This window comes from Scyliorhinus canicula, chromosome 9 (genome assembly GCF_902713615.1).
Source record: "Scyliorhinus canicula chromosome 9, sScyCan1.1, whole genome shotgun sequence".
NCBI classification, from domain to species: Eukaryota; Metazoa; Chordata; class Chondrichthyes; order Carcharhiniformes; family Scyliorhinidae; genus Scyliorhinus; species Scyliorhinus canicula.
In genome coordinates this window covers 127,993,893-128,019,500 of record NC_052154.1, presented here as the reverse complement: position 1 = coordinate 128,019,500, position 25,608 = coordinate 127,993,893, and the positions used below count along the sequence as shown (strand labels likewise).

Here is a 25,608-nt window from a genome sequence, read left to right as displayed (position 1 = left end):
TTGATTCGAGTTCAGATCAGGAATAGGAGCCAACAATTTGTTGATGAGAGCTGTATCAATCCCGTTTGGTGCATACAAATTAACTAGAACTACCAGAGTACCCACCAACAATCACGTACCTCCCATCCGGATCCACCAAAACTTTGGTCGTCGAGAACAATACTTATTTCCCAAAACTGCAGTCTCCCAGGTCCGATTATCAAATCCAGAATGAAATACTTGCCCCACCCAGCCCTTCCATAGCCTTAGCTGATCCTTAAACCGCAAATGGGTCTCCTGTAAAAACATCACATCAGCACCTCAAACTTTCTTTAAAATAAATTTAGAGTAGTCAATTATTTTTCTTTCCCAATTGAGGGGCAATTGAACGTGGTCAATTCACCTAACCAGCACATCTTTGGGTTGTGGGGGTGAAACCCACGCAGACATGGGGAGAATGTGCAAACTCCACACGGACAGTGACCCAGGGCCGGGATTCGAACCTGGGTCCTCAGCGCCGCAGTCCCAGTGCTAACCACTGCGCCACATGCCGCCCTGCACTCAAACTCTTAAGATGTGCAAACACCATAGATGTTTTTACTAGGCCATTCAACCCCCTTACATTCCAGTTTACCAGCCTAAAGGAGGACTGTCTACCACCCCCTGACCCAGAGTCAGCCATTCCCACCATGTGGGGTAGTCCAGTAACTCAGAGAGCCCACACCAGGCCCACCCAGGAAGGCCGCTAAATCCCCCGTCCAAACCGAACAAAAGAAAGGTCATGGCCAACGTTTGAGGGCTAACGTTCTTCCCCACCCAACACATCTTCCATCAATACCATACCCAGATCAACCAATAACAAGGCAAACAAAGGACCCTACCCATCGCTTCCCCCGCATCCAATGTGAAGCTCATCATTTTCTTAAAAACCCACAGAATGAGCTGCAGTTACCCTCACCCCTCCACTCCATTAACTAACTATACTGTTAGCAGGACAACCCCTGCTCAGAATAAAAAAACAGAACAACTAACCATAACACCAACCTGCCCCCTACCCACATTAGCTTTAAAAGTTATGGGGAGGGGGAAACCAAAGAAGAACACTACCCATTCCACAAACCAACAGTAAAAATACAAATGTAAACTACAAAATGCCCAACAGACAAGCCAACATATCCCAAATATCATACAAGCAGAACTCGCCTATATGTGACAAAGGCAATTTTAGATGTGGCCATCTAAAATGACCGCCTACAAAGTGTGTTGTTACTCGTGTCTTAATAAAGCTCGTAGTCTCAAATGTGGAGAAGATGCTTTATTGTAAGTTCGTTCACTCTTCAGAGCTGTTTCCTAAGGTTACCTTCAGTGTTCATAGCTGGTGTGGGTGTATCTGTGTTGCTCCAAGTTCTGCCCTCTGTGAAGTGTGTCCTCACTTCCTGTCCCCGTCTATTTATATGGCTCTCCCGTGCCCCCTCTAGTGTTTGCTCAGTTGTATTGCATCTAGTTAACTTGTGATCACCACATCCCCCTTTTTCTCTTTACATATTTTCTGTACATCGTTAAAGAAAATTGTACATCCTGTCCCGGTGTATTTATAGCTCTCCCTCTGGTGTTTGCTCAGTTGTTTTTTGTATCTAGTAAATCTACGATTACCACATCCCCCTTTTTCTCTTTACATATTTGCTGTACATCGTTAAAGAAAATTATAGAAAACAGTTACTTATGATATGCGTATCTATGCAGGTGATGGTGCTATTGCATATTGTACAAAGCCAATGTAGTTATATGTCCAATCTTAATAAAAACATTTATGAGTCCAAACTTGATGAATTTGTTCAGAGCTTTTTTTTCTTTTTGTTGTTGATGACGTGGTGATATTGATATTGCAAGTCCGCTGTGAATGTTGTTGGTGTTCCTTATTATTTTAAGTACCCACTGCATCATCCCAAGGTGTTTGCATGGTCACCTCACTGATGTTGACTGGCATGGACTTTTTTTTTTGTGCTTGTGGTGTTGATTTATTGTCTCATCCGCCTTGGATGCTGGTGTGCTTGCTCGTTCTGGAGCAGACGTGAGTTTGTGCGATTCGTTGTCATCCCATGACATGTTTGTAGTCTTGTCATCGTTTTGCAGTGAGCTGTGGCATTGTCCTTCATGTGCCGAGTAGTACCATTGTGTACAAGTCGTTGTTTCATTGCTGTTGTTTCTGTCGTTCCTGTTTTTGTTGTTTTCATTGCCGTACTTGTTGCTGTTTTTGTCGTTTCTGTCTTTGGTGTTGGCACTGTCGTTGTTCCTGACTTTGTTGTTTTCGTTGCCGTTCGTGTTGCTGTTTTTGTCGTTTCTGTCTTTGGTGTTGTCGCTATCTTTGTTCCTGACTTTGTTGTTTTCGTTGCCGTTCTTGTTGTCTCTGTCTCTGTCGTTGTCGCTATCTTTGTGCCTGACTTTGTTGTTTGTCTTGTCGCGCTTCATGTTGCTTTTGTTCTTTCTGTTGTCGTTCTCGTTTCTGCTGTGCTTCTTGCTATTGTTGTTGGTCTTGTCGCGCTTCATGTTGCTTTTGTTCTTGCTGTTGTTTGTCCCGTTTCTGCTGTGCTTCTTTTGACTGTTGTTTTTCTTGTTATACTCTATTCGTGTCCCGAGTGGATAATTTGAGTCATTGAACATTTCGTCTCGAGAGTGGTGCGAATGATCTGATGTTGCATCGGTGCAGGTGACATCAATCATTTGTGGAGAATTGGATTCCTCATCTTTGCTTTCTTGGTGCTCCTCTTCCGGAGTCAAATTCTTCTCGATTCCATTTGACGCGGTGTCTCTGGATTCTTGGCGCTCCTCTTCTGGAGTCAAAACCTCCATGATTACAATTGACGTGGTGTCTGTGGACTTCTGGCGCTCCTCTTCTGGAGTCCAAATCTGCATGATTTCAGTTGACGTGGTGTCTCCGGACTCTTGGCGCTCCTGTTCTGGAGTCCAAATCTGCATGATGTCACTTGACGTGGTCTCTCTAGACTCTTGGTGCTCCGCTTCTGGAGTTGAAATCTTCATGATTTCTGTTGATGTTGTCTCACTGGACTCCAGGTGCTCCTCTTCTGGAGTCAAAATCTGCATGGTTTCTTTTTGCTTGGTCTCTCTGGACTCCAGGTGCTCCTCTTCTGGAGTCAGAATCTGCATGGTTTCTTTCGGCGTTGCCTCTCTGGACTCCAGGTGCTCCTCTTCTGGAGTCAAAATCTGCATGTTTTCTTTCGGCATCGTCTCTCTGGACTGTTGGGTGGCCCGACTCTGTGCTTCTGTACAGACAAGCTGAGAACTGTCAGTCTCGCTGTGATCCTGTACGTCGAGTGCGATCACCTTGTTACTGTTTTCGCTCTGTGCTTCGGTACAGACAAGCTGAGAACTGTCAGTCTCGCTGTGATCCTGTACGTCGAGTGTGATCACCTTGTCACTGTCTTCGCATGCAGTGGGTAGAGGTGCATTGTCTTCTTCTTGTTCATGTGAGCTTGTTAGACTTTCATAGTCTGCTTGTGGTTGCTCAGATATGGCAGGTTGACCTTCATGGTCTTGTTCATGCATGGTGTTCGCCAGGGAGTGTTTGCTTGCATCCCTTTTGGAGTCTTTCATCACTCGCACTGTGGAGCCTGTCATCGCTCGCTCTGTGGAGTCTTCCTGTGCTCTCTGTGTGGCGTCGTCTTTGTCTAGGGTATTGCTGTCATCCAATGTATCGACGAGCTGCCATGGCATCATGGTGTTGGATTCATCTACCATGAGTAGAGTCGTGTTGAGCTTTGCAACGGTGTCGCTGATGCTGTGATCAGCATGTCCAAATAACTCCTCCATGTCTGAGTAGTATTCTTTGATACCCATTTCATCTTAATTGGCTTCGTCTACCACGAGTTGATTCGTGTTGAACTTTGCGACCATGTCGCTGATGCTGTGATAAGCATATCCGACTGACTCAGCTGTGTCTGAGTAGTATTCTTCGAAAACCAAATCATCCTGGTTGGATTCTTCTACCACGAGTTGATTCGTGTTGAACTTTGCGACCGTGTCGCTGATGCTGTGATAAGCATATCCGACTGACTCAGCCATGTCTGAGTAGTGTTCTTTGAAAACCAAATCATCTTGGTTGGATTCATCTACCACGAGTTGGTTCGTGTTGTGCTTTGCGACCGTGTCGCTGATGCTGTGATAAGCATATCCGACTGACTCAGCCATGTCTGAGAGGTAATCTTCGAAAAACAAATCATCTTTTGTTGTTTCGGAATTCTTTTTGTTCTCTTCACTTTGGGTGGTGCAGACTGCTTTTTTTCAGGGTGTTGTGCAAGTTGTTTTTAACTGTTGGTTTAAGTTCAGGCGTTTTTCTGTGTTCTGAGGCAAGAAAATTTGTGTTTACCACTTTAAGTGTCTTGTTTGCAATTTTCGGGCATTTCCCTTTTAAGTGGGCGTGGTCGGGATGCTCAGACGTCATGACGTCACGCGCAGGAATGCATTGCGCATGCGCAAATCGGCCTTCCTCCTTCACTGTGCGGTTTTGTTTCCATTGCGCATGCGCGGCATGCGCATTACGAACCGCGACCAAAACTTTTTTTGACATGCGCATAACGATCCGCGACCAAAACTTTTTTTGACTGCGCATGCGCGGCTTGCGCATGCGCATAACGATCGGCACCGCGATATTTTTAAACTGCGCATGCGCGGCTTCCGGTTCCGGCGCATGCGCAGACGCAATTTGTAGTTCTTTGCTTACCGGAGACTGCAAAATGTGCTCCGACGCCATTTTTTCGCGGATTTCAGCGATTTTTCTGTCCCATCTGGACTGGATTTCTAAAAGTTGTAAGTTACCTTCTCTTCCCGATTTGGACTGGGTTTCAGCATTTTGGCTTTGTGAGAAATTCTTGTTATTTCTTCTTTTTGATCTGTACTTTTCATTCGCGATTTCTTGTTCTTTTCGTGATTTTTAAAGTTTTGCATCACTCAGTCTCTGTGCAGTTAGGACTCTGAGCATGTCTTGCTGTTCAAATTTCTCACAGTACTCTTCAAATTTGTTTAGTAACGTTTGTAAGCTGTTTCTGTCTTCATCTTTTGAGTATTTAAATCCATTATAAACTTTCCTATTTACAGGCCCTGCGGTGAGAATTGCTATTTTAATGTTGTCGGAGGCGTCTTGTACCTCATTAGCTACGAGATCCAAATCAAACATTTGTTTAAACCTTTTCCAGACACCTCTTACATTGCCAGTCAGGTCCAGCTGCTCTGGGTATCCAAGCCACATCCTCGAATTAGCGATGTCTTCCCAAGTCAAATGTCCAGTAGGAGATTTCCATGCCATTTTGAGCTTTCTGTGTCTGCCACTGAGTTGTCCTGTAGTAAGCGTCTGAAGCCACTCCTGGGTACCATGTGTTGTTACTCGTGTCTTAATAAAGCTCGTAGTCTCAAATGTGGAGAAGATGCTTTATTGTAAGTTCGTTCACTCTTCAGAGCTGTTTCCTAAGGTTACCTTCAGTGTTCATAGCTGGTGTGGGTGTATCTGTGTTGCTCCAAGTTCTGCCCTCTGTGAAGTGTGTCCTCACTTCCTGTCCCCGTCTATTTATATGGCTCTCCCATGCCCCCTCTAGTGTTTGCTCAGTTGTATTGCATCTAGTTAACTTGTGATCACCACATCCCCCTTTTTCTCTTTACATATTTTCTGTACATCGTTAAAGAAAATTGTACATCCTGTCCCGGTGTATTTATAGCTCTCCCTCTGGTGTTTGCTCAGTTGTTTTTTGTATCTAGTAAATCTACGATTACCACACAAAGGATAATGGGAATTATGGTCAGGTTGGGACACAGCCCCTGTGTATTGTGCAGAGGGAAACCAGACTTAACTGAAACTCACACCTGCTAAAGGTCAATCACCGATTTCCCATTCAATGGACAATGGAACACAGATCGAAACATAGCAGTAGTAGCAGACTCGGGGGTGCCTATTTACCTTATTTGGGAGTGCATACATGCCTTGGACAATAACAGCTAGGACCCGCCCAGCCGTCGAGGTACCTGCCCCTAATTAGCCAGAATCAATTAGGGTGATCAAAACCCTATCGATCCATTGGATCCCGAGTTGGGACCGCCCAAAAGAGTGTGAAAGAATAGAATAGAATAGAACAGTAGAGCACAGAACAGGCCCGTTGGCCCTCTATGTTGTGCCGAGCAAATGATCACCCTACTCAAACCCACGTATCCACCCTATACCCGTAACCCAACAACCCCCCCTTAACCTTACTTTTAGGACACTACGGGCAATTTAGCATGGCCAATCCACCTAACCCGCACATCTTTGGACTGTGGGAGGAAACCGGAGCACCCGGAGGAAACCCACGCACACACGGGGAGGACGTGCAGACTCCGCGCAGACAGTGACCCAGTCGGGAACCGAACCTGGGACCCTGGAGCTGTGAAGCATTTATGCTAACCACCGTGCTGCCCAAAGATGAAAGATCGGGGGATAAGAAGAACTGTGCCACCAGTATTCGGTCTCTTTTGGGACCGGCCTCTGCCCCGACCAACTGCAGCAGATAGGCCAGCCAAGTTCAAGGACATGTGATCGCTACCCGAAGGATGAGCCGCAGCCGTGATGAACCCGATGGCTTCCAGCCGTCACACGTGAGGATCCAGATAAAGGCCTTATCTAATCTGCACAGGGCTGGTCACTTGGATGTTAAGTAAAGGTAATTTCAGTTGTTGGGTACAGTTTAATGTGCAGCCACGTGTAGATTATTACGCATAGAACCAAGCCAGTGTTTAATAATAAACTATAATTGAACTAATATACTGGTTATGTGGTCATTTGTCCAATACATGGAACGTACTCTCGTCTTGTGGTTCAGATAAAAGAGCAACAGCTCAGGCGAGTCTGAGACCCCAAAAAGAGCCACCAGAAGGCAAGGTTCCAGCTCAATCCTAAGAATCCCTGACATGGTGTGAAGAAGGAGACCCAAAATATCACACGTCCACCCCCTGTCATGTGAGAGTACCTTTAAGAAATGGGTGCTTCAGAAATGTAACTTTAAGGAATGTTGTGTTTACTTCTGCAGTGATGTCAGAGAGTGGGTGGAGCTGGGCTGTCTGTCAGCTTTTTACTTTCATTTTAGGCTGTTTACTGCAGGGTGTGTTTTAGTTTTGTTTTCGGTGTTGGAGCTGAAACCAGACAGAGCATTGATCATTTGGTGAATTCAGAATTATAAATGTTCTCAGTAGTGAATGTAAACCTAATCTGCTTCTGTTAAACAGTGTTTCTTTTGTCTTCTGGATGTTGCTTGGGAAGTTATTAAGGATTTCTTAGTGTTGTATTCTTTGGGAGTTGTATTTGAATTGATGGTTGCTAAGATGTTCACTATGTTTTAAAAAGGTTAACTTCAGTTCGTAGAATAAACGTTGTTTTGTGTTAAAAAATACTTTTTGATTTCTGCTGTACCACACCTGTAGAGTGGGCCGTGTGCTCCCCATAACACAATCTATTAAAAGTTGTCGGTCAGGTGAACTCCATGATACACTTTGGGATTCTCTAAATCCTGGCCCATAACACCCCCCAAACAGACATCTCACAAATACAGTTCACAGTTAGCTTGACCCCAGTCCATGCTTCTGTACAAATGCCTCTGCATCCTCTGGTGTATCAAAATAGTAATCTGTCGATTCGTAGTTACTCAGAGGCACACAGGGTACACTACCAAATCGAACAGTGCTTCTCTACAATGCAGCCTTGGCCTTGTTGAATGCTGCATGCCTCTAAGCCAGCTCTGCTTCAACATCCTGGTAGAGCCTAATGGCGTGGCTGCCCTATTTAGTGTCCCGATGGTCCTTTGCCCATCGCAGGACCGTTTTCTTTTCTTGGTAACTGTGAAAATTCATGACGATCGCACACAGTGGTTATTTACCAGAACAGGGCTTCTGCCTGAGCGACCTGTGGGCCCGATCCAACAAGGAATAGGAAGCCATTCCACCCTCCCCCACCATCATCCCAAACAGCTGCGACATTTATTTTGTTGGGTTCAGATCTTCCAGACCCTCCAGTAGCCCAACGACTCTCAAATTCTGCCGTCTGGAGCGATACTCCAGATCGTCGTGCTTGGCCTTTAGCACCTTGTTATCACCGGTGTCCCTTGCCATTTCCACTTCTAGGGAGGTAATCTGGCCACACTCCATCGAAAGAGCAAACTCCACATGCTTTCTGGACCATCAGGTCCAGAGTCCCATCAAACTAACATAGTTCCTCCCCAAAACATCCACGAAAACCAAGCGAAAAGGGCTAACATCAAGGTAGTCTGGCGGGAGCCACCTTGTGTGCGACAGCTCTTCTGCATGACGCCACCAGAACACCATTCTGTTCAATCCAAGAATTTCTGTCATGGTCATTGAACAGCAATTCAAAATTTGAACTTTGATGTACAGCAGTGATGAAAGGGCACCTAGGAGTTTCACATTAAAACATTCCAAGGTAATCTGCCCACAGTGAGGAGTTTGCACATTCTCCCCATGTCTGCATGGGTTTCCTCTGGGTGCTCCAGTTTCATCCCACAGTCCAAAGATGCATAGTTTAGTTGGATTAGCCACTATCAATGCATGGGGTTATGGGGATAGGGCAGGGGAGTGGGCCGAGGTAGAGTGCTCTTTTGGAGTGTTGGTGCAGATTCCATGGGCTGAATGGCCTCCTGCACTGTAGGGATTCTATGGAAAAACAGAAAATGCTGGAAACACTCAGCGGGTCAGGCCGCATCTGTGGAGAGGAACAATATTAATGCTTCAGGTTGATGACTACGGTGTGTTCCAAGGGTCAATCCCATCAACCTGAAACTTGAATTCTGGTTGTTGAAGAGTCGCAATTGATCCCTAGGTGTCACTTCCTTGTGGTAAATTGCAAGGAATTAGTAAGTTATACATTTTGGTAATGATGACCAATATTGCCATGCACACGGGACACTAAATAGCCGGTCTAGAATTAATTGCTGGGTAATAAACAATTAGCAGAGTATTTACTCTGGGATTTAGTCAACTGACAGTATGGAACATTCTATGGCTGGTGGTGAGTTACATATAACATAACAAAAATCATAGGATCAATCAGTGGTTATTGCACAGAGAAGATCTTTTGGCCCATTATATCCATGCTGGCTCTCTGCAAGAGCCATTCAACTAGTCCCGTTTCCCCCATACTTGTAGCCCTGCCAAATTATTTTCTCTTCCGGTGCTCATCCAATTCCCTTTTTGAAAGCCATAATTCATTCTGCCTCCACCACGTTCTCAGGCACTGCATTCCAAATCCTAACCACTTGTTATTTTTCCTCATGCCACCATTGAGTTGGGATTGTAGTACACAGGGTCTGTGTATGAGGTGTATACGAATGGCATTTTTACGGGGGTGGGGTTGCCTGCGTGTCAGTTGCAATTTCCAATTTAGTGAGATGAAGGTTTCTTTCAGACTGTGTACTGCTGCCTGCTTCCTGTTCACACATTGCTGACAGCTAAATACAGAACATTTAGTGCTGAAATGGCCTCCCAGCAAGTTCAAGCAAATGCCACACAACCTACATACAAACGGGTGGCACAGTAGTTAGCACTACTGCCTCACAGCTCCAGGAACCCGGGTTCAATTCCGGCCTTGGGCAATGTGTGGAATTTGTACGTTCTCCCCATGTCTGCGTGGGTTTCTTCTGGGTGCTCCGGTTTCCTCCCACAGTCCAAAAATGTACAGGTTAGGTGGATTGGCCATGCCAAATTGCCTCTTTGTGTCCAAAAGGTTAGGTGGGTTACGGGGATTGGGTGGGCTTGGGTGGGAGGCTCTTTCTAGGGGCCGGTGCAGACTAGATTGGCTGATTGACATCCTTCTGCACTGTAGATTCTATCATGGAGGATATAGTTGTGTTGAACTTCAAGAAGCCCAATTTACTCAACACCACATTGTTCTTCGCCACTGGGCTTTCCCATCTTCTCTTTCCCTCGGCAGATCTCATGAGCACTCCAATGCCTCATTGAATTGGTCCTTGTTTATATAAATCTAGCCAGTGAACACCAACAGGGTGGAGTCAGCTGTGGAGAATAGAATAGCTGAACTTCAGCCTGTCATCCATCATTTGACACCAGTACCCACATTTTGTGGTGAAGTCACTGGATCGCAGACAAGAGCAAAAATCCTGTCTGATTATCCTGTCCAATTACCCTGTCCTGGTTTGATAGCTCCTAGGCCAATTGTAGCAATGCAACTGCTGGCCCAGCTGAGATTAATTAGCTCAGCACATTTGAATGATTACATTCAATGCAAGGTTCAAATCAGAAATAGTCCCGACTTCACCTTTGTGGATCAGCTTTTCATTGGTTAATGGGTTAACCCACAGATTTTTTGGAGGCACTGATAGCTAATTATTTAGTAGCAAGCTTTAGATCAACTGAGAAGGATCATGTTGATTTGTGACAGCCTTTACCAGCTTATTGATGGATTGAAAGTAATTTATATATTTCCAATTATGGGACAGGTTCTTTTCCATAGATATCACGCCGAGTCCCTGAAAGAAAAGGGGCGGGGGATAGTAAAGAAATCCCAGCAGCTGCCGCTGCCCCCCAAGCAGGTTGCTTCAGGGTCGAAGGGAACCCTAGAGGGCCTGCTCCACCCAGTACAATTTAGCACCCCGGACTTGTTCAACTTCTCAGGGGAGGGGGCCAGCGATAACCCCCTGCTTCTTATGTTCTTAGCGGGTTATAGTTTGGAAGACCCTCTGTCCCAACCGCTGACTTCTGGCACCTCTGCCACCATCCCAGACCTGTTACCGGAGTTATTTTAAGGGCCTTCCATTCACCAGGTGACAGGGGCGGAGCAGGCATCTGCACCACCGCCTCCCGCTGGCCCAGGACCCCGGGAGGAGCCTGAGGAGATCCCGCCTGTCGATGATCCCAGTGGTGGGATCAAGGCAGGCCCTGGGTTGGTTGGTGGGCCCGTGTCGCCCGCCGCACTCAGTGTGGTGGAGGATTCGGGCCCAGACGGCGACTGTCCGAAGGCTGTCAGCTGCCCAGTGTCGGGAGCGGAGGGTGCGTATGAGTCCCTCTGCAGTGGGGTGCAGGGCTCACTCGTGCCTGAAACTGTGTCGCATCTCGCCCTCTCTGGGGGGCTCCCGTCATCTGGCACATGATAATTGAAGGTTCTTTTGTTCTTCTGCCTCCATAGATAGTTCAGGCAGTGCCCTGTTGGGCCCTCCCCACCATCCTCCTTTCACCTCTCTCCCCACCACATCCCCTTCCTTTCCCTTCTGTTGGTACAGAGGTGAGGGTATCTGGTCTGTCCAGCGCAAAGTTTAGTGCTTGTACCATTTTATTTCTGTACAACTGTGTTGTGAACTGTTTTAATAATCAGAGTATTCTAACCTCCTCCCTGTACGTTGGTACTGAGGGGAGGGTACCCTGTTTCTCCAACACAAAATTAGTGTTTGTACCATTTGGCCTTGTATATACTTTACACTGTTTTAATAAAAAGATACGGCCAGTCCACCTTGAGTGGCTGCAGCTGCTCTCTCTGTCTAAGGGGCTGGTTTAGCACAGTGGGCTAAACAACTGGCTTGTAATGCAGAACAAGGCCAGCAGCGCAGGTTCAATTCCAGTACCAGACTCCCCAAACAGGAATGGGGCGACTAGGGGCTTTTCACAGTAAATTCATTGAATCCTACTCGTGACAATAAGCGATTATTATTATGTTGCTCAGTTTGCTGCTGTTTCCAGTGCTGGTGATTGCTGAATTGTAAGGAGAGAGAGAGAATGACATTTGCTGCTGCCTGGTTTATCTGAAGCTCACCAGATGTTACAGGGAGCTGCAAGAGAGGAAAAGCAGTCTTCACAGGTGAAGGTGTGTAATTGGAGTTCTATCCAAGCCAGCCCAGGCCAAACCGTCACCTGTGAAGACTGCTTTCCCTCTCTCTTGCAGCTCCCTGCTCCGTTAGTTCAGGCAGTGTCCTATTGGGCTCCCTCCCTCCCCACCACCTTTCTTTCCCCTCCCCACCACACCGCCTTCCTTTCCCTTCCGTTGGTACAGAGGCGAGGGTATCTGGTCTCTCCAGCGCAAAGTTTAGTGCTTGTTCCGTTTGGTTTTTTTGCACGACTGTGTTGTGAACTGTTTCATTAATCAGAGTATCCCCCCCCCCCCCCCCCCCCCCCCCCCCCCCGTATGTTGGTACTGAGGGGAGGGTACCCTGTTTCTCTTAAACATGGTGGAGTTTGGACATTCGCCAAGTACCTGCGTGGGTCGCCCTCTGGAAACAATTGTAATAGCCATAGATATGTTAACAAAAATGGGCAGATAGTTGGAAGAAACGATTTAATGCATTTAACAAAATTAGTGTTTGTACCGTTTGGCCTTGCATATATTTTTTACTGTTTTAATAAAAAGATATGGTCAATTCACCTACCTGCACATCTTTTTGTGTTGTGGGGATGAGACCCACACAGAACATAGAACATAGAACGATACAGCGCAGTACAGGCCCTTCGGCCCTCAATGTTGCACCGACATGGAAAAAAAAAACTAAAGGCCATCTAACCTACACTATGCCCTTATCATCCATATGCTTATCCAATAAACTTTTAAATGCCCTCAATGTTGGCGAGTTCACTACTGTTGCAGGTAGGGCATTCCACGGCCTCACCACTCTTTGCGTAAAAAACCCACCTCTGACCTCTGTCCTATATCTATTGCCCCTCAATTTAAGGCTATGTCCCCTCGTGATAGCCACCTCCATCCGCGGGAGAAGGCTCTCGCTGTCCACCCTATCTAACCCTCTGATCATTTTGTATGTCCCTATTAGGTCACCTCTTAACCTTCTTCTCTCTAACGAAAACAACCTCAAGTCCATCAGCCTTTCCTCATACGATTTTCCCTCCATACCAGGCAACATCCTGGTAAATCTCCTCTGCACCCGTTCCAAAGCTTCCACGTCCTTCCTATAATGAGGCGACCAGAACTGTACACAATACTCCAAATGTGGCCGTACTAGAGTTTTGTACAACTGCAACATGACCTCATGGCTCCGGAACTCAATCCCTCTACCAATAAAGGCCAGCACACCATAGGCCTTCTTCACAACCCTATCAACCTGGGAGGCAACTTTCAGGGATCTATGTACCTGGACACCGAGATCCCTCTGCTCATCCACACTACCAAGAATTTTACCATTAGCCAAATAATCCGCATTCCTGTTATTCTTTCCAAAGTGAATCACCTCACACTTCTCCACATTAAACTCCATTCGCCACCTCTCAGCCCAGCTCTGCAGCTTATCTATGTCCCTCTGTAACCTGCAACATCCTTCCGCACTGTCTACAACTCCACCGACTTTAGTGTCGTCTGCAAATTTACTTACCCATCCTTCTGCTCCCTCCTCTAGGTCATTTATAAAAATGACAAACAGCAACGGCCCCAGAACATATCCTTGTGGTACGCCACTCGTAACTGAACTCCATTCTGAACATTTCCCATCAACCACCACTCTCTGTCTTCTTTCAACTAGCCAATTTCTGATCCACATCTCTAAATCACCCTCAATCCCCAGCCTCTGTATTTTCTGCAATAGCCGACCGTGGGGAACCTTATCAAACGCTTTACTGAAATCCATATACACCACATCAACTGCTCTACCCTCGTCCACCTGTTCCGTCACCTTCTCAAAGAACTCGATAAGATTTGTGAGGCATGACCTACCCTTCACAAAACCATGCTGACTATCCCTAATCATATTATTCCTATCTAGATGATTATAAATCGTATCTTTTATAATCCTCTCCAAGACTTTACCCACCACAGACGTGAGGCTCACTGGCATATAGTTACCGGGGTTATCTCTACTCCCCTTCTTGAACAAAGGGACCACATTTGCTATCCTCCAGTCCTCTGGCACTATTCCTGTAGCCAATGATGACCTAAAAATCAAAGCCAAAGGCTCAGCAATCTCTTCCCTGGCTTCCCAGAGAATCCTAGGATAAATCCCATCAGGCCCCGGGGACTTATCTATTTTCACCTTGTCCAGAATTGCCAATACTTCTTCCCTACGCACCTTAATGCCATCTATTCTAATAGCCTGGGTCTCAGCATTCTCCTCCACAATATTATCTTTTTCCTGAGTGAATACTGACAAAAAGTATTCATTTAGTATCTCGCTTATCTCCTCAGCCTCCACACACAACTTCCCACCACTGTCCTTGACTGGCCCTACTCTTACCCTAGTCATTCTTTTATTCCTGACATACCTATAGAAAGCTTTTGGGTTTTCCTTGATCCTACCTGCCAAAGACTTCTCATGTCCCCTCCTTGCTCGTCTTAGCTCTCTCTTTAGATCCTTCCTCGCTTCCCTGTAACTATCAAGCGCCCCAACTGAAACTTCACGCCTCATCTTCACATAGGCCTCCTTTTTCCTCTTAACAAGAGATTCCACTTCTTTGGTAAACCATGGTTCCCTCGCTCTACCCTTTCCTCCCTGTCTGACTGGTACGTACTGATCAAGAACACGCAATAGCTTTTCCTTGAACAAGCTCCACATATCCAGTGTGCCCAACCCTTGCAGCCTACTTCTCCAACTTATACATCCTTAGTCATGTCTAATGGCATCATAATTGCCCTTCCCCCAGCTATAACTCTTGCCCTGCGGGGTATACTTATCCCTTTCCATCACTAATGTAAAGGTCACCGAATTGTGGTCACTGTCTCCAAAGTGTTCACCTACCTCCAGATCTAACACCTGGCCTGGTTCATTACCCAAAACCAAATCCAAAGTGGCCTCACCTCTTGTTGGCCTGTCAACATATTGTGTCAGAAAACCCTCCTGCACACATTGTACAAAGAACGACCCATCCAATGTACTCGAACTATATCTTTTCCAGTCAATATTAGGAAAGTTAAAGTCTCCCATAACAATTACCCTGTTACTTTCGCTCTTTTCCAGAATCATCTTCGCCATCCTTTCCTCGACATCTCTAGAACTATTAGGTGGCCTATAAAAAACTCCTAACAGGGTGACCTCTCCTTTCCTGTTTCTAACTTCAGCCCATACTACCTCGGAAGAAGAGTCCCCATCTTGCATCCTTTCTGCCACCGTAATACTGTCCTTGACTAGCAGCGCCACACCTCCCCCTCTTTTGCCCCCTTCTCTGACCTTACTAAAGCACCTAAACCCCGGAACCTGCAACAACCATTCCTGTCCCTGCTCTATCCATGTCTCTGAAATGGCCACAACATCGAAGTCCCAGGTACCAACCCATGCTGCCAGTTCCCCTACCTTATTTCGTATACTCCTGGCATTGAAGTAGACACACTTCAAACCACCGACCTGAACACTGCCGCCCTCCTGCGAAGTCAAATCTGTGCTCCTGACCTCTCTACTCTCAATCTCTCGCACCCCAAAACTACTATCCAGGTTCCCATGCCCCTGCTGAATTAGTTTAAACCCCCCCCCCAAAGAGTACTAACAAATCTCCCCCCCAGGATATTGGGAGAATGTGCAAACTCCACATGGACAGTGACCCAGGGCCGGGAACAAACCCGGGTCCTCAGTGCCATGAGGCAGCAGTGCTAACCACTGCGCAACATGATTGAAAGTATCTCTCCCTTCCAATCATGTGTTTTTTTTGTTTTGTTTTTCCAACTAAGGGGCAATTTAGTGTGGCCAATCCACCTACCCTGCACATCTTTGGGTTGTGGGGCGAAACCCATGGAAACACGGGGAGACTGTGCAAACTCCACACAGACAGTGACCCAGAGCCGGGATCGAACCTGGGACCTCGGCGCCGTGAGGCCACAGTGCTAACCACTGTGCTGCCCTCCTTCCAATCATGTGTGATAAGCCTGGACAGTCAATATAAACTGGGGAGATGGTGGTGTCGTGGTCATGCCTATGAATAGGAACAATCTTCTGTACTAAGAGAGCGAATGATGAGAAAGTCCTCATTTTGAAAAAAACAGGTACCTGAAGAAAAACTGTTTATGCAGGAGGTTGTTGGAGTTGGAATGCTTTGACAAGGAGTAATTGAGGTAGGGACCGTTGCACCTTTTTAAAGGAAAAGTGGATAAATATTTGAACTGGAGGAAGATGCAGAGCTGTGGGGAGAGAGTGAGGAAGTGTGATTAGCTTTGGATTTCTGTAATAAATAGTTGACACAGACATGGTCTTCCAAACTGTAAACTTCTCTGCTGCTTTGGTTCTCTGTAATCTGAGGAGGGTGGATCAACTCAGAATGGAACAAGTGGTATAAGCAGGATTGACATTATTTATTTTATTTCTGTTCAAAATGCTGTTACTTTTAGAAAATCTGTTTATAGTTGCTGTGTATAAAGTGTTGTGGCAACACCAAAGTGTTGGGAATGGAGGATACGAGCTGGGTTTTCCCTGCTGAACAGCTCACAGTTCATTTCTATGTATGTTTGGGCTTGCATTCTGGGTGATAGCTGTTTGGATTGCTGTCATCTTTATGGAGAGTGGGAAGGAGGAAGTGGTACATCCTGAAAATGTAATACTGTGCCTGCCTGCATTTAATTAGCTCCCCAAGGCGGTTGTCAATATTCAACCACTTCCTGGCATTTACACACTAAACAGCAGAAGTATTTTTAAATCATAGGAAACTGGCAGGCAGCACTATTTATTCTTTCTGTGATGTTTTGATAGTTTTTTTTTTTTTAAATCCGCTTGACCCTGCTGTTTCTTCCTGAATATGACTTTTCCAGAAAATAAAATTATTTTTCCTTTCGTCTTTCATCTGTCATTAGGTTACAGTTGTAAGAGAACCTTGGCTTGTACCTTGTTATACTGAGCTTTCTGCAAGTAAATCTCAGATAGTGTGTTGATGGGTAATTATATCATGCCATGGGTGGCGATTGTGGGGTCTAATATGGGAAATTGGCAGAGGACGGGAGGGTGGTTAATAGTAAAAACAGGGATTCCTGTCTATGTTTTAATAGATTTATGTGGAGTAAATCTAAATGAATGAAAATAGCTTCAGCCCTGGGGATGTATGGATGAGGTTCTGCTAATTCTAAGGCAAAGTCGGTATATAAATGACCAATATATAATAGTTGGCAGTATTGACATTATGTTTGCCAACTCATTCCATGGGATGTCAATAGGTTTCCGTTGATAATTCAATCCAAGTTAAACTACCCAAAATTGTTGTTTTAATGAACAACAAACTACAGTCTGTTGCTTGTCACTGTGTGACCCCCAACCCATTCCCACAGGGCTACTTTCTCTTAAGAATTCTAGACTAGAAGAAAGCCATTTGGCCCATTGTGTCCATGCAGGCTTTTTACAAGAGCAACCCTCACCAAGTTCCATTCCCAAGTCTTTTCCCTGGACTCTCCCCATCAGAAGGGGAGGGGCAGGAGGTGGTGGTGGCGCTGGATGCGGAGAAGGTGTTTGATTGATTAGAGTGGAGTTATTTGTTTGCGATGTTGGTTTTGGATTGGGCCTAAATTTGTGGAGTGGGTCAAATTGTTCTATAAGGAACCTAAGGCGATGTTTGTACGAATGAGGTGAATTCGGGATGTTTTCACTGTATAAGGGAATGAGGGAGGGCTGCCCCATGTTCCTCGTTTTGTTTACGCTGGCGATAAAGCCCTTGGGCATTGCACTGTGGAGCTCGGATAAGTGAAGGGGATATGGGTGTGTGTGTGTGTGTGTAGGGCGGGGGGGAGCATACAGTGTCCCTGTATGCTGATCACTCATTGTTGTATATTTCCACCCTGGGTCCCACAGTGGGGGATATAATGGGGGGGCGGGGGGCGGGGGGGAGGGGGGGGGGGCCGGGGGGGGCCGAGGCGGGGGCTCCGAGGCGGGGGGGTCCGGGGCGGGGCCGGGCGGCGGAGGGGAGGACGGAGGGGGGGGGGGGGGGGGGGGGGGGGGGGGGGGGCGGAGGGGGCCGCCCTGCGGGAGGGCGGCCACCGCGCATGCGCTGGTTGGCACCTGCCCAACTGCGCATGTGCGGGACCCGAGTCTCTGGCGCCCCCTAGCACATGGCGCCCCGGGCGACTGCCTGAGTTGCCGGTACCTTGGGCCGGCCCTGGTTGGAGGGGATGTTGCCGGTGATGAGGTTGGAAGGGGGAGTCATCATGGCGATTTGATGGAAGGATTCTGGAGGAGGATATGGCATCGTTGGAGGGGGTTAAATTTGAGTGGGAGGAGGAGCTGGAGGAGGGTTGTCGTGTGAGGTGTAGCGGAGGTCGAACGCCTCAACCTTGTGTGCGAGACTGGGGTTAATACAGTAAAATGGGAGGGCAGCACGGTGGTGCAGTGGTTAGCCCTGCTGCCTCACAGCGCCGAGGTCCCAGGTTCGATCCCGGCTCTGGGTCACTGTCCGTGTGGAGTTTGCATATTACATAAGAACATAAGAACTAGGAGCAGGAGTAGGCCATCTGGCCCCTCGAGCCTGCTCCGCCATTCAATTAGATCATGGCTGATCTTTTGTGGACTCAGCTCCACTTTCCGGCCCGAACACCATAACCCTTATTCCCTTTATTCTTCAAAAAACTACCTATCTTTACCTTAAAAACATGTAATGAAGGAGCCTCAACTGCTTCACTGGGCAAGGAATTCCATAGATTCACAACCCTTTGGGTGAAGAAGTTCCTCCTAAACTCAGTCCTAAATCTAATTCCCCTTATTTTGAGGCTATGCCCCCTAGTTCTGCTGTCACCCGCCAGTGGAAACAACCTGCCCGCATCTATCCTATCTATTCCCTTCATAATTTTAAATGTTTCTATAAGATCCCCCCTCGTCCTTCTAAATTCCAACGAGTACAGTCCCAGTCTACTCAACCTCTCCTCATAATCCAACCCCTTCAGGTCTGGGATTAACCTAGTGAATCTCCTCTGCACACCCTCCAGCGCCAGTACGTCCTTTCTCAAGTAAGGAGACCAAAACTGAACACAATACTCCAGGTGTGGCCGCACTAAAAATATTAAATATTTAAAATATTTTTAAAAGTTTGTCTACATGGATGTTTAGCATCATTTTTTCTAGAAATTTAGAGTACCCAATTCATTTTTTCCAATTAAGGGGCAATTTAGCATGGCCAATCCTCCTAACCTGCACTTCTTTGGGTTGTGGGGGCGAAACCCACGCAAACACGGGGAGAATGTGCAAACTCCACACGGACGGTGACCCAGAGCTGGGATCGAACCTGGGACCTCGGCGCTGTGAGGCAGCAGTGCTAACCACTGTGCCACAATGCTGCCCTTGAGGTATACTGTTCTTGGTTAGTTCAAAAACTGTTCAAGTGGCTAATTACAACGTTGCCAATTCAGTCCTGGTCCGTAGTGTCAGACTGTATGATTTCTTGGAGAATCTGCAGTTCTCACATTTATGGCAGTGAGTAAGTGAAATATCAGAGGAATCTCACAAGGTTGACCAAAATTAGGGTCACGCGTATAGTAAGTGAACACAATCAGGAGCATAATATTCTGCAACTGGATAACAATTTTCGGCGTATCGGAGCAGCCAGAGTTACATGAGAGGAAGAGGGCCAACCGCCCTTGCTTTCGCTTCCCTAATCGCATGCCGGAGAATCCTGCTCAGCTGGCGATCGACAGCACCACCCAAAGCTGCAGACTGGCTCGGTGACCTCTCGGAATTTCTCCACCTGGAGAAGATTACGTACGCCATCCGAGGGTCAGAGAAAGGCTTCCTGGATAATTGGGGGCAGTTCGTCGGCTTGTTCCAAAACCTGTTCGAGGCTCAGCAGTCAAGGACATTCAGCCTCTTATCTTCAGGTAAACGTTCTCCAAGGCAGTCTTCAGGACACGCGACAACGCAGAATCGCGGAGCAGAAACGTATAGCCAAGTTTCGCACACATGAGTACTGCCTCAACCGGGACCTTGGATTCATGTCGCGTTACATTCACCCCACCATCTGGCCTGAGCTTGCGAAATCCTACCAACTGTCCTGGCTTGAGACAATTCACACCTCTTTAACCTGTGATTATCCCTCTCTCCAGTTGCTCCATCTGGACCTGGATACTTAATTACCTGCAAAGACTCGCATTCAAAGTAGTGTCTTGCATCATTCACTTTGTCTATATATATATATATATGCTTCTGGAACCCACCTCTTCATTCACCTGAGGAAATAGCTGTGCTGCGAAAGCTAGTGATTCGAAACAAACCTGTTGGACTTTAACCTGGTGTTGTAAGACTTCTTACTGTAGTTTTTTTTTGTCAGTGCAGACCAACCCCCCCCCCCCCCCCCCCAAATCTGCCATTGAAAGCACCAGCGGCGACTTGGGAGAATAATTCAATCTAACAGATTTTTTTTAATGAATTTGTTCCGATTATAGGAAATCTCTGCTAAGTGCAGTCAAATGCAATTCTGAATCAGCAAACCAACATGATTTAGATAAAAAAAAAACCCTTGTGCTCAACAATCAGAAATGAAAACTCCTTTGATATATTTCAAGTGAAAAAATTAAATGCACTAATTGGTGTATAATGCAAATTTATGATGTTGCTCTAACTTTTGTTGTCTTCTTCAGGGAACCATTTGCAGCCTATGTTGCAGCAGCTGGATCTGTCCTTAACACTATTGTAGTAATGAAGTACATCCCAGTTCAAACCAAACAAACCCATACAAAGGAAAATAATTCAGGTCAGTTGAACTTTGTCTCTCACTGCATAAGTCAAACCATGAGTAGCTAACCCTTGTGCAATTTTTTCTTTAATCTATAATCATATCCTGTTTTTCTGCCTTTGCTGTTTTCTCTCATAATCTTCCAGCCCTTTGATCTGCAGTAAAGTGTGATTCCGCAGGAATTAGATACACTCTGCTGTTTCACAGAATCTAATAGGACAAATGGTGTTGTGCCTGAGCAGCTTTTTGAAAGAGCTGTTCAATTTAGTCCCATACCACAGCTTTATTTCCTCCATAATCGTACAAATTGGTCCTCTTCAAGTGTATGTCCTTTTGAAAGTTCCTATGGTATCTGATGAAACCCCCTTTTCACGTAATGCGTTCTAGATTGTAACATCCCTCTGTGTAAAAGAAAAAAAGAAAAAATTATCCTAATTTTTACTCTGGATCTTTTGCAATTATTTTAAACCTTTAACCTCTGGTTAATGACCCACTTATCAGAGTAAGCAATTTCTCCTATTCTAGGCTATAATCTGTCCACTGCTACTGTCCAGCAGGGGTTGAATGGAGCAATCAGGAGTATGATTACCAACAAATTCTTTCCTCTTCCCCTAAGCAGCACTGAGGTCAGTTGTGATGCCTCACCTGTTCTCTAGCCTGTGATCAGCTACCTCAATAGAGAATGGGAATTGAACCTGGAATGTTTTCACACAAAGGAAAGTAGAAATCTGGACCTCTCCTTTCCAAATGTCTGTGGATGCTGGGTCAGTTGAAACTTTTAAGACTCGGGTCAATAGATTTTTGTTTGGTATAGGTACCAGGGAATATGGATTAAAGGTGGTTCACTGGGATTGAGGTACAAACCAGTCATGATCTAAATGAACAGCGGAGCAGCTCAAAGAGTTGGATGGCCTACCTTTTGATTTGTATGATTCAGTACAATTATGACAGATTCTTTATACAGCGAATCATTGGAAAAGCCTGATGTATTTTTTTCTCAGTAAGACAAACAATAATGGTGTTCACACCACATCACCTGTGTAGAGAGTAAACAATATAATTGGATAAACATGGTTCTTTTCGCCTGTGAAATGCGGATTTGTCCCCAGTGCTGTCCAATGAAATGAAAATTTCTGCTGTGATGACTGTTTGGATCTCATAAACTGAGTTTGGGCAATCTCCGTTCAGTCCCCAGTAGACACAAGCGCACATTATTCAATATCAATTGGCACTATTTTGGCAGCTTTGCTTAAAGAGTCTCAGGAGATTTTTTTTGTTTTAAACTCTGAGCAGATGAGGTAATCTTCCTCTCTTTCCCCCATGCCTGCAGCAGTGATTTTATATAAAATAATGAGCAACTCCCCAAAGGCTTCATGGGGAACAGCACAAGTTTGTTTTCCACCACACATAACAGAATATCTCAAAGGCATTCACTGGATTATACCGAGATGGGGAAGAAAAGTAAAGAAAATTGAGCTGAGGAGGATGAGCAGCAACAAACAACACTAGTGAGAGTGTGTGTGAAGCAATGAACATGCACAACGCTGTGCAGTAACACATCCATTTCTGTTTTAGAAACGGCTAGCAGCATCTTCAGTGTGAAAGAAATCTTAAGACTATTGAGTATCCCTGGAGCTGCAGGAATCCTTGCAATTAAAACCATCACTGGACTGCCAATGGGTAAGCCATCTCAATGTACCTGTTTGAATATAAAGGAAATGCACAGCCCCTGGGCAAATCACCTTGTTCCTTATTATGCATTATTATAATGGTCACTGCATCTTCGTGCATTTTCTACATGTTAATTGACGCTATGATGTTGAGTTACCTCACTTACAGTGTAATAAGTGCAAACCATAGGACCTTGGCACCATGAGGCAGCAGTGCTGACCACCATCCACCACAACCCATATTCCTTTTGAGGTTCTCAAAAGTTGGCTCAAACAAGAATGAGAGACTCATTTTGTTCTGGATGATTGACATGAGCACGCTTGATTGCATTTTTGGTTGTAGTTCAGCTATTCATGGAAACAAATAATTTTCTGGTTAACTATACAAAAATTTAGAGCAGCACAGTGGCGCAGTGGTAGCACTGCAGTCTCACGGCGCCAAGGTCCCAGGTTTGATCCCGGCTCTGGGTCACTGTCCGTGTGGAGTTTGCACATTCTCCCCGTGTTTGCGTGGGTTTCACCCCCACAACCCAAAAGATGTGCAAGATAGGTGGATTGAACACGCTAAATCTCCCCTTAATTGGAAAAAATGAATTAGGTACTCTAAAAAAATTTTTAAACTATACAAAAATTTTAATTGTATCCGTCAACGCCAACATTTGCTGGCAAATCCACTCTGTATTCTTAGTAACCTAAGAAATCTTAGTAACCTAAGAACTCTTCAGTCTTGCAGGTCTGATTCTGAGCTTTCAGGACAATTATTACGAGCCCAGACCAGACCCCAACGTTGGCAAGGATAGTGGACAGAAACCCCAATATTTAGTTTTAATTTTGTAAGACTGAGGAAAGGATACCACGCTCAAGGAGTGGTTACACATGAATAGGGGTATGGTATATTAAAACAAACTTTATTACTAAAACAGTATTAAAATCTTTAACATTGCACCAGAATATGGCTTACATTACCCCTTGGACAATACTACTCAATACAGTGAATACAATATCCTTAACTGCTATCTTTGGTCCCGCATAATCAACGAGAAAAAAACATCTCTGCTCTCGATCCACTTTAATTACCAATGGCACATAGGAATACTTGTTTTACAGAGATGTTCTTTGAGAAAGTGAGATCTCTTGACACTGCTTTAAAGAAAAGATTGGACTCCTGTCAAACCCATGCAAAAACTCTGCCTGGGTCTCTTCAGAAGATCCTTCTCCACTTGTTTCAACTCTCCCTTATTCTCAGACAAGTCTGCACTGTTTTAAAGACTGTTCATCTCTTCTAACTGAATTGCAGTTCAGCTTAATTCAGAGCAAAACTGCTTCACTTCTGGATACAGCTTAATTCAGAGCAAAACTGCACTGACCTGCTTCCTTCAAAATGCCTATCCCAGCTCTGGGTCACTGTCCGTGTAGAGTTTCCACATTCTCCCCATGTCTGCATGGATTTCACCACCCCTCCCACAACCCAAAGATGTGCAGGGTCGGCGGATTGGCCACGCTAAATTGGAAAGAAAATAATTGGGTACTCTAAATTTATTTTTTAAAAAGGAAAAAAAAAACGCCGGTGCCTTAGCTCCACCCGCCATCAAGATCATCTTACCAAGCTGAAATCTAATTAAATCCACAGGGAATCCCCTTAATCAAAACATTAGCCCAAGTTTTTTATGATGGTTTAATTGCACCCCTGGCTCCCAACCTATCAAACCAAAATTCTTTTAAAATATGACTGCATCAGTCAAACGCACTTTAACCCAGGTTTTTAATCCTCACTGCATCAAGTATCTATAACACAATACATTTGAAATTCCTACATTTATTAGATTTATTACACAATAAAATAAAAAAAGCAACACTAAGCCACTTTTATATAGTGCCTTTCGAGTACTAAAGCTTTCTCAAGTACTTCGAAGCATAATCAACCAAACTTTGTTACATAAGGAGATATTTGCTTAATAATTAAATGCTTGGTCAAATTAGATATAAGGAATGGAGGAATCTAACGTAGAAAGACTTTGAGAGGTTGAGAATTCTATAGATTCTTGGTAGCTAAAGGCACAGTTGCGTAAGAGGGCAGATTTGGTGGAATGCAGAGATCTCTGAGTAGGGTGAGCAGAGCCAGGGAGAGAAATCATGAGTCTTTCTGCTTTTAAAATTTTAAATAAAGAGCCCAATTCTTTTTCCAATTAAGTGGCAATTTAGCGAGGTCAATCCATCTACTCTGCACATCTTTGGGTTGTGGGGGTGAGACCCACACAAACGTGGGGAGAATGTGCAGACTCCACACAGACAGTGACCCAGGGTGGGATCGAACCCGGGTCCTCTGCGCTGTGAGGCAGCAGTGCTAACCACTGCGCCACTGTGCTGCCTACTTTGTCTTTTTCTGGGTGCCTGATTGCCCACTTCCCACTTTAATGCTCTCCCTCAATCAAGCATTATATTTCCCCTCTCAAGACTCACCAATCAATTCACCAAACAATTACAGGAAGATACTAGGAAAATGATAACATCCATTGTTGGCACCTGTTTACAAATATCTTCTGATATATATGCAAAGTGGTCATTGATATTAAGAGCGGCAACAATATAATGCAGTGTTAGTTAAACAAACAGATTTTACTTGAACAGCATCATGCAAAGTTGTTAATTTGACAGGAAAATATGCCATTAGTTATTTAAAACAGTTCAGATAATGACGTTAATTTTGGTGACTGCCTCTGCCCTCGTTAACATATGGGTGCAATTCTCCGAGCCCCGCGTCGGGCCGGAGAATCGCCGCAACCGCGCCCCGACGCCGGCGTGTGATTCTCCGAGGTGCGGAGAATCGGCGCCATTTCCACCGGCGCATTTGATGCGATGTGTGCCGCTGGAATCAGCGGGGCCGCCGATTCTCCGGCCGGAATGGCCGCGCGAATAGGACAGAGTCCAGCCGCCGCCATTCACCCCTGGTCGCTGCCGGCGGGAAACCTGCGTGAAGGGTCGGGGGGAGGCCTGTGGAGGGGGAGGGGGGCTCTGTCCCGGGGGGCCTCCAATCGCCAGGCCAGCCTCTGAACACCGAGTCGGGGCCAACGCACGTAAGAAGTCCCCCGTGCATGCGTGGGTTGGCGCGGCGCCCATTTGGCACCGGGAAAGGAGGCTGGAGCGGCATGAACCGTTCCAGCGCCGTGCTGGCCCCCATCGGTTGTCCCCGTGCCCGTTTCAACGGCGTTCCCGACGGCGCGAACACTTCTTCTCCATTTTGGAGAATCGCCCCCATTCTGTGCATGCACCATATGAAATGAAAATGAAAATCGCTTATTGTCATTAGTAGGTTTCAATGAAGTTACTGTGAAAAGCCCCTAGTCGC

General features: G+C 45.8%; 1 protein-coding gene across 1 annotated transcript in view; it reads left to right on the top strand.

Moving 5' to 3' along the window:
* slc22a18 (solute carrier family 22 member 18) overlaps positions 1-25,608 on the top strand; it is a 170,135-nt gene that overhangs the window by 69,813 nt on the left and 74,714 nt on the right. Inside the window, exons 5-6 of the mRNA XM_038807533.1 lie at positions 20,498-20,610; positions 22,168-22,272. Coding sequence (XP_038663461.1) covers positions 20,498-20,610; positions 22,168-22,272 — 218 coding nt within the window. The remainder of the gene's footprint in view (positions 1-20,497; positions 20,611-22,167; positions 22,273-25,608) is intronic.